The following is a 14,673-nucleotide window of genomic DNA, read 5'->3' as shown; positions in this document are numbered from 1 at the left end:
AGCGTAGTCTGAACTACCTAGTCCATGCTGCGTGTAGCCGCGCGGCACGGGGTTCGAACGAGCCGGGATTTAAAAATGGCGGCGCCCGGCTTGTGCAAATGAAGCCCGGGAAATTCAAATCCCAGGCTTCATTTGCAAGTGCGGTATGCCTACATTACCCTCCTAGTTCGAACTTGGAGGGTAGTGTAGACATACCCAAAGGGTGTTACAAGGAGGAGGGAGAAAAATTGTTCTCCTTGGCCTCTGATGCTAGGACAAAAAGCAATGGGCTTATACTGCAGCAAGGGAGGTTTAGGTTGGACATTAGAAACAAGTTCCTAACTGTCAGGGTGATCAAACACTGGAATAATTTGCCTTGGGAGCTTGTGGAATCTCCATCACTGGAGATATTTAAGAGATATTTAATCTTCCTCTTGCTTCTAATGTATCTGTAGAATGTTTTCTTGTTACCCTTTATATCTCTATTTGCATTCAGTTCATTTTGTGCCTTCACCTTTCTAATTTTGCTTCTACATACTTGTGCTATTCGTTTATATTCATCCTTTGTACTTTGACCTAGTTTCCACTTTTTCTCAGACTCTTTTTTTGATTGTTAGATCATTCTAAATCTCCTGGGTAAGCCAGGATGGTCTCTTGCCATATTTCCAATCTTTTCCGTAGAGTAGAATAGTTTGCACTTGTGCCCTTAATAATGTCTTTTTGAAAAACTGACAGCTGTCTTCAGTTGTTTTTCCTTTTTGATTTACTTCCTATGGCATCTTGCCTACCAACTCCCCGAATTTGCTAAATGTCCCCGCTTGAAATCCATTATTGTTATTTTGTTCTTATGTGACCTTGGTCAAATCCCTTAGTCGATTGGTGCCTTGGGCCTTGTCTACACTGGCAATTTTGTCACCAAAACCTGCGTTTTGGCAACAGAACTGTGAGAGTGTACACACTAGAATGCAACATTTTTCTTGGAAAACACTCAGTTTTGGCAACAAAAATCTTCTACCCCATGAGAGACTTCTGTCTTTTCCCCTCCCTTTATTGTCAACAAAGAACCAGTGTGGACTCTGCTGTTTGTTTTTTCAAGAGACATGCCTTCCACCAGTATCCCACAATGCTTGCCCTGATGGCTGTGCTCAGTGTTCTGTAATCTCTGCTGCTCTGCAGGCATGCAGCCCTCCCCTTTCAAAGCTCCAGGAAGTACCTGGCAGCTGAGTGAGCTGCTCCATTTGGGGAACAAAGAAGAAATCATTGATATGCTCCTGTTCTGCCATGCTAGGAATACAGCAGTAGACAGGCTGCTGCTTGCAGTGGGAGGGTTGGCAAAGCTGCTGTGTTGCTTTGACATGTCTCACAATGGAGAGCTCACAGAACTAGGAGGGAATCCTAAGAAGCACAGGAATCAGCTCTGCCTCCCCACAACACTTCACTGTGAGATGCTTACCCATGTTGCTTTGCTCTATCTGTCGACAGGGTGCTATCAATGTGGCCATGGGATGTCGACAATGGGCGACAGAAAATCCAGTTTGATCGGTTTTCACAGTTGTTGACTTTTCCACGACAACAGCACTTTCGTCCCCAAACCTTCCCAGTGTAGACATAACCTAAGACCATGGTGTCCATCCAGTTTTGAAGCAGTAGCCACTATAGCGGCTACTGCTGTAGCAAACTGGCCACACTCAACCAGCCAAATAGCCACATGTGACCAGTAGCTAGTGTGTTGGACACCACGGGCCTAAGAAAATTCTTGGTTTCCTTGCAGCCATTCTGACGGAGAAAGGGGCCTTTTCCCAAAGGAATGTCAGTAAATATTCCAGGTAAAGAAACAACCTGATTTAAATAATTTGACTGTCAACAAATTGCATTAGAAAACAAGCCAGAAAGCATCTACATGGATGCCAATTACCTAGCAGATAGAGGAAGGAGAGAACTGCCCATAAATGACAGCACAAGGAGGCTGGTCAGTAAACAAACCACCAGAAGTGTCAGAGAGGTGGCCCTGTTTGTCTGTTTCTGCACAATCAAGGAGGAATCCCTGGGCACCTTAAAAACTAACATTGATTTGGGCGCAAGCTTTCATGGGCAAAGACCCACTTTGTAAAATCAGAAAGAAGTGAATACGCATTTAAAATGTAGTTACAGCTACAAAAGGTGAAAGCAGCATTGTGCTATGGACCCTGGAAACCGCCCTGATCTTAGAGTCCCAGAGTATCTGAGCACCTTGAATGTATTTAGCCCCCTATCCCTGCCGTGCGGCAGGGCAATTATCCGCCTGAGCAGAGGCTCAGAGACAGGCAGTGGCTTGCCCCCAGAGACAAGGAATCAAAGCCAGCTGTCGTGAGTCGCAAAGCACAGACCACAGGGCCAGACTTCCAGGCACCTGCGCAGTGATGGGCCTGGCTAAATTCTATGCTGCTCCAGCAGAGCTCTCCTCTGTGCTACAGATACCAGAGTCAATTATAGGGACTACATTCACTGGCCTCTTCTGGAGACTGGGCTGACATCAGACCATTGGGAAGAGCTTCCAAGAGCACAGCACACTCGGGCCAAGTCCCTGAGAACCAATGCTACCCCAGGGCATCTCCTTCAGGCCTGAGGTAACCCTGAGTTCACACAGGCCTTCCCTCTGAGACCCTTGCAAGGATTCAACCTGAGATACCTAAAAGAGGAGTCCCTATTGTGAGGTCACTTTAATTCAGGTTTCCCAAACACATGGGTGCTCTGGCGTACTGACTCCATCCTCCTCCTTTACTTAGGAACACCCCCATAACCCTCTTTGCCGGGTTGGGGTTTGTTCAAACCCCCTATGAGCTTTCTTTTTCTGAAGCCCTGCCCCATGCCACAACCCTTCTGACTAAGCCCTGCCCCTACTCCACTTTCCCTGATGCTCTGCCTCCAGCCAGGCCAGAGTTGAGCCAGTTTCAGAGCTGCCAGTGAGGCCCAGGCTGCTGTGGGGAGGCCTGGACTCTCTGCCTTCCCTAGGTTGTATATCTTGGGGGTAGGGGATGAAGGAGAGTAAATATGGGGACTCCAGGACTCCTCACAGTCCCTCCAGTTCTCTGAACAGCTCACATAATGGCCTAGCTCTGACTTACAGTCCAGGGTTGTAGCAGAGTTGGGCACAGTATAGTTGGGCAGAAAAGATGGGGCAAAGGAAGGGGCTTCAGAGGAGAAGGATCCAGGATGGAAAGGGTGGCCATGGACATCAATCATGGTTTTCATCTCCTGTGTCTCCCACCCTGGAGATGGATGATGAGCTGACTCTTCACTTGACGAAGGCTCTGACAATCCTCGCACGAAGGTGTTTGCTTTTTACGCTGTACACAATCGGATTTATCAGAGGGGGGGCCAGCAGGTAGACATAGCCCAGGAGAACCTGAAGCAAGTGAGAAGAGTCCTTCCCAAATCTATGGATCACAGGCAACCCAATAACAGGTGTGTAGAAGAGCAAGACAGCGCAGAGGTGGGAGACACAGGTGTTCAGGGCCCTGAGGGATTCCAGAGAGGATGCAAAGCTCAGCACTGTTTTGAGGATCTTCATGTAAGAGAGGAAAATGATCAGTGAGTCCAACCCAAAGGTCAAGATAGCAACGAACAAGCCATAAATATTATTGACGGTGATGTCAGTGCAAGCCAATATCATGACGTCCTGGTGCAGGCAGTAGGAATAGGAAAGGACATTGGTTCGACAATATCGGTGCCGTTTCAAGAGAAAGGGGAGTGGGAATGTTAGAGCCACTGCTCTTAGCACACACACCAGCCCCATCTTGGCTATTCTTGGCAGGGTTAAGATGGAAGCGTATCTCAGTGGGTCACGGATTGCAACAAAGCGGTCAAAGGCCATTAACAAGAGCACAGAAGATTCAAGTAATGTAAGCGAGTGGATGAAGAACAGCTGGGCAAAACAGGCATCAAGGCTGATCTCTCTAGAGTTAAACAAGTATATGCCCAGTATTGTCTTTATGGTGGACGTTGATAAGCCAAGATCAGTGAGGGCCAACATGGAAAGGAAAATGTACATGGGCTCATGGAGGCTTGGATCTGTTTTTATAATGAACAGAATGACTGAATTTCCTACTGTCGAAATAACATATATAAAGCAAAAGGGGATAGCGATCCAGAGATGGACATCTTCCTGTCCAGGTATCCCAGAGAGAAGGAACAATGAAAATTGGAATTTGGTGTTATTGACAGCTGACATAATGTACTCAACAGTTCCAAGGTGTTTTGAACTTTCCTTCCTGAAAAGGAAACAGAACAGGAGACTGGATGACATTTAAAGAGACATGTGTCTATTCTCCCAAGAAAGATCAGCAAATACATAGTCTTGGATTTACACCAATGGTAGGAAGATTGGATCAAACCTGCAGTCCATCTACCCAGTACAGGGGGTCCTCACTATAAGACCAAGATATGTTCCAAAAAACTTGGACTTAGAGTGAAACAACTTAAACGGGAATTTTTTTTCCCACGGCTGACTTTCACTTAAACAAATTGGGGGGTGTTTTGCACGATTGATCACGGGGAATGGGAGGACTTATAACGCATCAGTTCCTACAAATGTCAATGACTTTAATGTAGAATGGATATATATCAGGGTGACTTATAGCAGGGAGCCCCTATATCTCCTGGCCAGTATCAGATAGTTCAGAGGCAGGTCTACAAAACCCTGCAACAGGATGCTATGAGAAAACCTGCTCCCAGGGAAAGTTTCTCCCCGACACACATATGAGACATATTCTGTGGTGCAAATCAGGTGCATTCTCAGTAGTGTATTTGGATTTTCTGATTAGTCACATAAGCATGTGGGTTCTCTTTGAATCCTACTAAATTTATGACCCATTGATATTTTGGGGCTGGGAGTTCCACAGCCTGCTTCAGGGCCATGTGATTTTACAGTTCTAGCCTTCCCCTCAGAAGATTTTACAGTTTTCTGGCCTCTCCCCTGCTGAGTGTGACACGTTGTATCATGGGATGTAAAAACAAAGAGCAAATGAATGGTGAGAACAGCCCTTATATTTATCTATCCTGCACTGACTCTATTTATAGACATGTTTGATGGCCTCCTTATATGTATATTTTATTTTCTCCATTTCTGAGTGTTCAAATTATGCCACTGCCTCTTTGAAGAGCAGGTGATAAATTCTTAGGTCCATGTTCTTGTTTCCATAACAGTGAGTTCAATGGCCTCACTCCAGATTTCCCTGTGCAAATTGGATCAGAACCAGATGTTATTCACTTTCCCTTACCAAATACTCCCAGTGACACACTCTGATCCCCCCAAGAATCCCTCCAGGAGAAGCTGAAGGGCTTTGCCTGCTTAGACTCCAGAGAATTAGATAATACTACAGGCCTCTTCTCTTCCTCACAAGACCTGCAACCTCTCCCCATCCAAGTGTATGTAGATATCTGGCAAGTCACAAGCTAACATAGATAGTTACTTCAGCTGGTGGGGGCAGGGAAGGTATCTCAAATGGGTGAATAGTGTAAATATTAGGTCCAGCTGAGTGCAAGCTCCTTCCTCCATCCTCCCTGTAAGAGGTGATGGGTGCCAATTACAAAGAACCATTATTACACTCCACTTTCCTGAACCTCAGCTCTCTACATTTTGCTGCTACACAGACTGGTAGGCTCTCTCAAGGGATTTTGGGATATCTTCGACAAGCCCTGAAGAGCGATTAAATGCATGACTCAGAATGCAGGTGCTAGCAACAGCTTCTGCTCAGTTACCACAAATGAATATGATAAAAGTGTTCACTGAATAAAAGTACTAATATCACCAAACCCTTGAGGGTACTAAGGCAATAGAATGGGATTCCTAGGAAGTTGGCACAATCTCCATCTTTATAGGTTTTTAAGGCCTGGATGGGATGACTTAGTTGGGGTTGGCCAGGACGACCTCCTGCAGTCTCTTCCAACATGAACATTCTGTTTCTGGGAATCTAGAATTCTGCACTTCTGAAATACTTCCCAAAGCCCAAACCCGTAAGCAGTAACGTTACCACTGCTCCGTCCTGTGGCGCTTCCTCTAAAGCCCTGCCTCTGGCTTTCCACACACGTTCTTATCATGAGCGGTTAGTCTGTGCTATTCGTAGTACAATGAAGAGTTCTGGCACAACACTTACAAGCCTGGACTTTGCACACAGACATTGACACAGTCTCCGCCCTCTCATCTTCCTCATTCCTCAGGCTAGAGTGTGATTTAAAATGTAGCACTGGCCATCTGGTTCTTCAGAACCTAAGACAGTCCCAGCGTCTCAGCCCTCAGTCAATCACGGGTCAGAAAACTCAACTCTAGTAACTCCTCTGTCCCTGGGTAGATGGCTGAGTGGTTCTCCTCAAGTTCAGTTCTGTCAGTCTCCAGATTGTATGCTGAATGGTAACAGGTACTGGGGGCAGTATAGGAAATATTCATCCTTTGACCTCTCACTCTCTGGTACACAATGACCCCAGCTCCTGATATGCAGGCATGATGAGAGTTTGCTGGAAATGGATTTCAAAGCCAAATGGATGAACATTCATGGAAAGGACAATTAGTTTCAAACCTGAGAGCAATCTAGTACTGTCTCTCGTTGAACCTGCCTACACGCTCTACTCATAAAGTACCTGGCACGTGGGAAATGCCCTGGGACAGACACGGAGCTGAGCTGCCACAGTGGACGTGTCTGTTAAACCCAGCCCATGGGATGTTTGCGGCACAGTGAGATTGGGGGCACTGTTTAGGATGTTTATGTTATGGCTGTATTAGGTGAAACCAGTATTTCTCTGGATAGTTTAATATCAGGTGGCTGGAAACCACCCAAGGGAGGTCATGAATCAACACGGGTGCTTAAAGCTCTCAGAGCTTCTTTCTGGGGTCCAGACATGTAGCTGAATTCACAATGCTGAGAAGCTCTTCAGACTGGCTGCCACGGTCACCAGTGGGGAAATCTGAGTGGGTCCCTGTCACAGTGGGAGTGTCTGGGATCAAAGATATGGACAGACTTGTTTGAAATCCCTCTTATCCACCCACGTTACACTATATTATGTATATTCTTGCTGTTCGATTCGACGGTACACGTTGAACGTCTCTAGTCCAGAACTCTCTGATCCAGAAACATCTGTGGTCCAGCATGATTTTAGTTAGCTGGATGTCCACTTTTCAGGGGTGTTGGCAAGTTTTTCAAGGTCCCATAAAATTTCTTTACAGCCACCCATCCTGGCTCTCAGGGCTCTGTGCTGTTATTTAGCTCTAATTTACCCCTAAATGTCTTCTAAGTGTCCAGTGAGCTGTGGGCGTGCTGGTAATGCTGCTAGACAATAATGAGCTTGCACAATCTGGCAAATTCTCTGGTTTGGCACCGCTATGGTCCCAAGGGTGCCAGACTAGAGAGGTTCAACTTGTATTTTGGTTCAGGAAGTCTGGCTGGCCACAAGTCTAATCACTGATCACTGGCTCCCAAAAGGAAGAACTACAGGTTTGGAGCTCACAAGTGTCTGCTGGGCAAACACAGTTGACCCAGAGTGTGCTGTAGCCCAGGGGCAAATCTGAGGGTGAGAGGGTCATGGGATTACACCCCATGATCAGGGGGAGGTACTCATGGGTAGGTCTTATATGTGGTACTCAGAGAGCTGAGAGGGGCAGATATGCTGGTAGTCTTGCATCTCTCAGGGGCAGAAGTCCAGGTGCTCTCATCTAACAGTAACTTGGAGTGGTGTGTACAGTGTAGGAGTGCTGGAATCCTCAGCCAGTCAGGAAACACAAATTCACCCTTTCAGACCTGTTACCACAGAGCAACACGGCAATGAATTGCTGCCCTCACAATCAGAGCAGAGACTAAAACAGCATCAAGCCAATGAACATGCATTTGCTGATTAAATTTCCAGGAGTAAATAAACCTGAGGCAATTTGGGAACTAGTCACTGATATTCTGTGGGGCCCCCTCTCCCTCAGCTCCTGACAGGATTGGGACCTGAGCACAGGACACCTTCAGAAATTGTGGCCTCTTCAGAAGTTCTGCTGAGGGAACCACCATGGGGCCACCATTTTACCACCATGGGGCCACTTTCAATGTCAGATTTTTGTGCAGCTTCACCAGCTCCTGTAGAACATGGGTGGATGCAAGGAAGGGGTTCCCAAACTGCCTGCCCCCCCAGTCCTGTCACTGAGTCAGCCCGGCGGAGTCCTCTGCCGCTGCACAGAACAGCTGCCAATGCAAACAGCCTGCAGCCTTCGCCCTGAACTTGGCATGTTACAGACAGGGAAACCCACCAACGTACCCAGTTCCTGCTAGAAGGGAGCTGCTGGCACCAGAGGTCTTCACCCTAAAGCACAAGGAGTCACCGGAGAGGTTGCAGGGGCAGCAGGCAGTGTGTGTTCAGACAGGGAGGTGGCTGCCTTTATGTAGCATATTTGTACCTTCCCTTGGGGCCACTTGGCCATCAGGGAACCTCAGCTGCTTTTCTAGCTTGTTGTGAGCATTTCTAAAACTTAAGTGCAGCCACTTTAAAGAAAAAATGTGGCCAGGGCAGGCGCTCTGGGTGAGAGCTCTCCCAGCACTCTGTGTAAACCACCCATGTTTCACAGAGCTGCTATTTGCTGCATTCGGGGTGGGGATACACCCCTGTGCCAGAAGGATTGTGCAGAGATGCAACATGGGTAGGCTCTACTGGAATCTGGGCTTGTCAGCTCTGTTCATGTAGTTCTGATTAGTCACGTGGTTCCCTTGGTTGTGGCCAAGTTTTAACTGTGATGCTTGCTGAAATAGTCATTATAATTATAATGGGCTGGATTTCTCCCCTGTAGCCTCATTTCCTACATTAGAAACCCAGGTGCAGAAAATGGAAGGGAAAATCCACAAGGCCCTGCACAGGGAACTTCCTTAGGATCTTTATATTAATATATATTCTCTTGCCTTCTCCATGAAGAATGAAAAAGGGGACCCAGGATCGCAGGGTCCCCAAAGTGAATTCTGTCCCCAGGATATACAGATGTTAGACTAGATCAATGGTTCTCAAACTCCTTTTGATCACCCCTCTTCTTTGTGTCTCTATGGGTATGTCTACAATGCAGAGTTGTTTTGGGGAAAATGGCCATTTTTCTAAAAAAATACTTCACTTACGTCCACACTGCAATCACATTATTTTGAAAAAAATCGAAAGAACAGAGGGGCTTTGAAACAAAAAAGAAAGAAGCCTGTTTCTGAAAGAGTTCTTTTGGGTAAAGGCATGTGTGGACAGGGAGAGGGAGTTCTTTCGAAAGAAGAGGTAAGAGGAAAAAGCACAGGTGCCCTGGTGGCCACTCTATCCATAGTAATCACAGCCTACATGTGAGATAGCATCCATTCAGTGTGGACACTATCTTTTGAAAAAACAGATCACTTTTTCAATGCGCTTTTGCTGTGTAGACACTCTCTTTCAGAAGAAGTTTTTTTGGAAGATCTCTTCCGGAAAAGCTTCTTCTGAAAGAAGCCTGTAGTCTAGACATAGCCTAAGGATACATCTACAATGTGGTATTAAGTCAAGTTAAGCTACACATCTTCAGCTACGTTAATTGCGTAGCTGAAGTCGAAGTAGCTTAACTCAGCTTTCGGTACTATCTACACAGCAGGAAGTTGAAGGAATAGCATTCTTCCTTCTACTTCCCTTACTTCTCATAAAATGAGGGTCACAGGAGTATGAGTAAGAAGCCCGTTATTTCAAAATCATTTCAAAATACTGGGCTTGCTGTGTAGATACGCACTTGGTTGTTTTGAAATCATGTGAGTTATTTCAAAATAAGCGTGCAGTGTAGACATAGCCTAAAGTTTAAACCCCTTCCTCCCTCCACACAAATACATATATTGATATTCGTTTGGGTGGGGTTGCAGTCAAATCAGTGGCAGCTTCTTTGTTTGTCATATCTGGGTTTTATTATTGTTGCATCAATGAGCCAATAACTGATTGGATAAGAATAAGATTCTTATTTGGATTGGATTGAATAAGAGCTAAAAACAAAATGACAAAGGAGGCCCCTGCTTACAGTGGAATGCGCACAGTGCACCATAGCCCACGGCTGCACATACAGCTGCCGATGACATTGTATAATGCTCTGCAAACTTAGCAGAAAGCCAACAAAAGGCATATCCCCATGTAGATTCAAATGCTCACCGCTGCCTACACACGGGATCTGTCAGGAGCAGTCGTTGTCTAGATATACAAAGTGGAGTGTAATATGTGAACAGGAAGTTTCCCCCCACAACCTACTCATGCCCAACTCCCATATATTCCACACACTTCCCAAGAGCCTCACAAGTCTAGTTTGAAAAGGTAGGGACTAGATGATGTCTCCTTCTGGCCGTAAATTCTATAGATCTATGAATCACTCTCTTGCAGGAATTGTTATCTTGGATTCAACTAGTTGCTCCTCTGAATGCTGATGGGCACTTATCAAGGATAAATGCTGGCCAAGAAGCATCAGTACTGTCACAGTAAAGCTGGGATATATAGTGTCTTTACCTTCTCAACCAGGTCCTTTCTTGTCTCGGGGAGAGTCTAAAAAATTGTCCCCCTCTTCCAGCTGGGAACACCCCCCATCTAAACTAAAAGATGATCACCAAGCAGGCCCGATTAGACACCCCAGTCTCTTCTCTTTCGGGTGTTTGTGTCCAGAGCTAAACCATCACTGCCGGCATCCTTAAGGTAGGAGGTGTATTGTCAAAGAGCACAAAGCGTTAGAGAAAATAGGTTTAAAATACCAGGCAACTGTCACCTGTCTCCACCCTTGTATCTCATGTATCACTACACCCAAAATCAGACTGGCTTTCCTCTGGAGATACAGAAACAGAAGTGGCCACATTTTGGGGATGCTCAAACGCTCTTTTGACCCTGTCTAAGGGGAGGCCCGTTTGGCCACCATGCCATTGTTTGGCAGTTCAACTCATTCAGACAAAATGTCTGTCAGGTGATGTGCTGGTATCCCTGTTGGCACTGCACCACTCCCCCCTCAGGAATCTGCTACCTCCCCCTCACTGTCATCCTCGAGCACACCCACATCTGCCACAGACACCAAGGCGCTGGAGCCACGGGGCTACCCAGAAGCCAATGCCACAGGAGGCGGCAGTCAGAGGCCTTTTCCAGAGAAATGCCAGAGGTGCTGCTCTGTTGAACTCTGACACAGGCCTGAGCTGAGGGTCTTAGAGTATCTGAGCACTGAAAATGTATTTAACTCCTGCCACTGCTGTGAGCCAGGGCTGGGCGATTACCCCCCTGTGTAGAGGCTCCAAGACCGCCAGGGGCTTGCCCACAGTGACACAGGGCGAGGCAATCAGACCCAGCTAGCTTGATGCCCAGAGCAATGTGCCAGCATCCCACAAACACCCTCCCACCCATCTGAGCGGTGTGAGGCCCGGCTGAATTCCCTGCTGGGCCGGCAGCGCTCCCCTCTGGGCTGTGGAAGATTGGGGATGTCTGGGAGCCAGTGACAGGGGTTTGATTCACAGGCCTGGTCTCACCTTACCTCAGTGGAGTTTAGAGCAGTGGTGTGTGGGGGGAGGAGGGCTGGAGTGAGCTCTGCCCGTTGATATCAACTTCCCAGAGCATGGCACATGCTGGCCAAGTCCCTGAAGAAAGATGTCACCTCATGGTGTTCCCTTCAAGCCTGAGGCAGCCCTGCAGGCACACAGACCTTCCCCCCGAGCTCCTGGCCATGACAGACTCTCAGCCTGGGACATTAAAAACAAAAGCCCCCTTTGTGCGCTCACGTTTAATTTAGTCTCCTCCAAAACAAGCTCTGCTGCCCTTGACCCCCATCCTGCTCTTTCACTCTGGAACACGCTGATGATCTCGCTTGCTAGGATGAGACTAGTTCTAGACTTTTCCTCTTCAAGTCCCAGCTGTATCCCATCTCCTCCCACAAAGCCCCACCTCCTCTCCTTCCCTTTCCCTCATGCTCTGCCTCCCAGTCAGGCCACAGTCAATCCTTTGAAAGATCTGAGCAGCAGCCCAGGCTGCTTTGGGGAGCTACGGACTCTCCAAACTCCCTGGGATATGCATCCTAAAAGTGGCCCAGGCTCTCCAGCCAGCTGTTACCATGACCAGCTCTGGATTCTGTAACCAGTCGGATACGACCCACTCCCTGGACTTCACAGCTGACCAGATGTACTTCTCTGCTTTTCCCTTCTTCCCTGACCTTGGCTTTCTTAGTTATAATTTGTGAAGCTTTTTATCATGCTTCGGGTATGTGATCTGTAGTACAATGCAATTTCTTGGACTCAAGGCTATGAGGCCCCACTGCGCTTAGAAACCAAATAGCTTATGAATATATATGTAACCTGTGGAATGTGTGTGAGGTGTGAATGAGAAGTACCCAACCAAAAAGGTAGTTTAGGATCCATCACCTTTTCAGACAGACAAAGACCCAGCAAGCCGATAAATTAACTGAGAAGCAGCCAGAAAAGCTCCCTCTCTCAGACAAAATGTAACATCACAACAGAAACTGGGACCGGCCCGGAGGAAGTAAAGCCTCCTGCAGATCCGAAGGGATCTCCCACAAAACATCATGGTCGAGTCTCTGGGAAGCTGACATCTGTCGAGCACTCCAGCCACCTGCAAAATCAAAAGTAATCTACGCTGCCCTTGCAGCCTGCCTCCAAACTGCCAGCATGACTGTGACGTGTGTGTGAGAGTAAAATCTTACTCTTACGAATCTATGCCAATAAACAACCCCAAACGCAATACTGCTCCAAACCACCCTTCGTCCCAGTTTGTTCCTCAGCAGGTCTTAGGAAGTGAAACCCTGAACAGGGAACAGAGTCTCGGTTAAAGGGGAGTAGTCGAGGTGCAGCCTTGAGTGAAGAGATGAAGGAAGGGAGGAGCCTCAAGGGAAAAGGATCCAGGATGGAATATATGGCCGTGTCCTCACAAGTGTTTGTTGTCTCCTGTGTCACCAGCTCTGGAGCCGGGTGATGAACGGACCCTTCACTTGACGAACGCCTTGATGATCCGTGCACGTATATGTTTGCTTTTCACACTGTACACAATTGGGTTCATCAAGGGTGGAACCAGTAGGTAGACATAACCCAGGAGAATCTTAAGCAAGTGAGTAGAGTTGTTCCCATATCTGTGGATCACAGCCAGGCCGATGTCTGGCACATAGAAAAGTAGGACGGCGCAGAGGTGGGAGACGCAGGTGTTCAGGGCCCTGAGGCTCTCCGTGCGGGATGCGATGCCCAGCACTGTTTTGAAGATCATCACATATGAGAGGAAGATGAGTAGCGAGTCCAACCCCACGGTGGAGATTGCCACAAACATGCCATAGATGCTGCTGGCTCTTATGTCTGAACAAGCCAACTTCATGACATCCTGGTTTAGACAGTAGCAATGGGACAGGACACTGGCTCGGCAGTATTGGTAGCGTTTTAGAAGAAGGGGGAATGGGAATGCTATAACCACTCCTCTTACCACAAACACCAGCCCCATCTTGGCTATTCTCAGTGGGGTTAAGATGGAGGCATATCTCAGCGGGTTACGGATCGCAATGAAGCGGTCAAAGGCCATCGTCAAGAGCACAGAGGATTCTATTTTTGAAAGAAAGTGAATGAAGAACAGCTGGGCCAAACAGGCATTGAGGCTGATCTCCCTATAGTTAAACAAGAATGTGCCCAGTATCGTCGGTATTGTGGCTATCGATATGCCAATGTCTGTGACAGCCAACATGGAAAGGAAAATGTACATGGGCTCATGGAGGCTTGGGTCTGTTTTTATAAAGTATATTATGACTGCATTTCCTACTATCGAAATAGCATACATGAAGCTGAAGGGGATAGCGATCCAGAGATGGGCACCTTCATGGCCAGGTATCCCGGTGAGAAGGAACACTGATACTTGTGATGGGGTGTCATTGACAGCTGACATCCTGTACTGGGCAGGTCCAAGGGGCTATGACCTTTGTTTCCTGAAAAGATAAAGAACAGGAGACCAGATGATGTTGAACAAGACATCTTTCTGCCCTGAATGAATATCAAGAGACTCCTAGGAGTTCCTGGAATATCAGCGAACATACAATTACATTTACAATATTGATTTAGCATTTACACCCATTGTGACGGCGCGTTGGGGTCCCCCGTCTCCTGCACCCCGAAATGGCACAAACAGACTGCACCAGCCAGTAGAATTGGGGAAGTTTATTGCCTCTCCAGGATACAGCACAGCACAGATGTAATCTGGTCACAGAGCTGGGCTAGGATGCCTCAGGCCCCCTTGAGTTGGGGGGAGACTGGGCCCCTAAACTCCAGCTCCTCTCCCTAGGCTGTCTCATCCATCCTCACAGACAGCCACCAACCAACTAACCAACTTCCAGCCCTGCCCCCCAGCCAGGGCAGCATTCCACCTTCCTTTGTTCCTCTCCATGGGGGGTGTCTGGCCCCTGGCTCAACAAGTTTGGCATTACCTCTGCCTAGCGAGGTTTTCCCTGCTGGGTCTTGCTCCAGACAGCAGGGGTCACCACAGCCCAGCAAGTACCCCCACTACGTCACACCCATGAGTGACACATAGTTTCTGGTATACATCAGGAAGATATAAAGCCCGTCCAAAACATTTAAAAACAAATCTTCACTTCTGTAATTTGAAGAGCAAGTAACAAAAGACACACAATTAAATGGAATTTACCCATCGGAATAGTGGTTTTTCTTTCAGCAAAGACAAAAGCACAGGTGCAGAAAAGGGGAG

At 47.4% G+C, this 14,673-nt stretch overlaps 2 protein-coding genes across 2 annotated transcripts; both read right to left on the bottom strand.

Moving 5' to 3' along the window:
• Positions 1–3,253: 3,253 nt before the first annotated feature.
• Positions 3,254–4,189, bottom strand: LOC112546599 (olfactory receptor 51G2-like). The gene has a single exon (XM_025187215.3). It carries the CDS (start codon positions 4,187–4,189, stop codon positions 3,254–3,256), a length of 936 nt encoding a protein of 311 aa, XP_025043000.3.
• Positions 4,190–12,924: 8,735 nt separating this feature from the next.
• On the bottom strand, positions 12,925–13,860 carry LOC102443590 (olfactory receptor 51G2-like). The gene has a single exon (XM_006128051.3). The coding sequence runs from the start codon at positions 13,858–13,860 to the stop codon at positions 12,925–12,927; it is 936 nt and encodes a 311-aa protein (XP_006128113.3).
• Between the last annotated feature and the right edge of the window lie 813 nt (positions 13,861–14,673).

This window comes from Pelodiscus sinensis, chromosome 1 (genome assembly GCF_052426305.1).
Source record: "Pelodiscus sinensis isolate ZL-2025 chromosome 1, ASM5242630v1, whole genome shotgun sequence".
Classification (NCBI taxonomy): Eukaryota; Metazoa; Chordata; order Testudines; family Trionychidae; genus Pelodiscus; species Pelodiscus sinensis.
This window is presented reverse-complemented; position numbering and strand designations above follow the sequence as displayed.

Bases quoted from the DNA above. Each gene is read 5' to 3' on its own strand.
- LOC112546599 (XM_025187215.3), bottom strand. From the start codon at position 4,189: ATGTCAGCTGTCAATAACACCAAATTCCAATTTTCATTGTTCCTTCTC.
- LOC102443590 (XM_006128051.3), bottom strand. From the start codon at position 13,860: ATGTCAGCTGTCAATGACACCCCATCACAAGTATCAGTGTTCCTTCTC.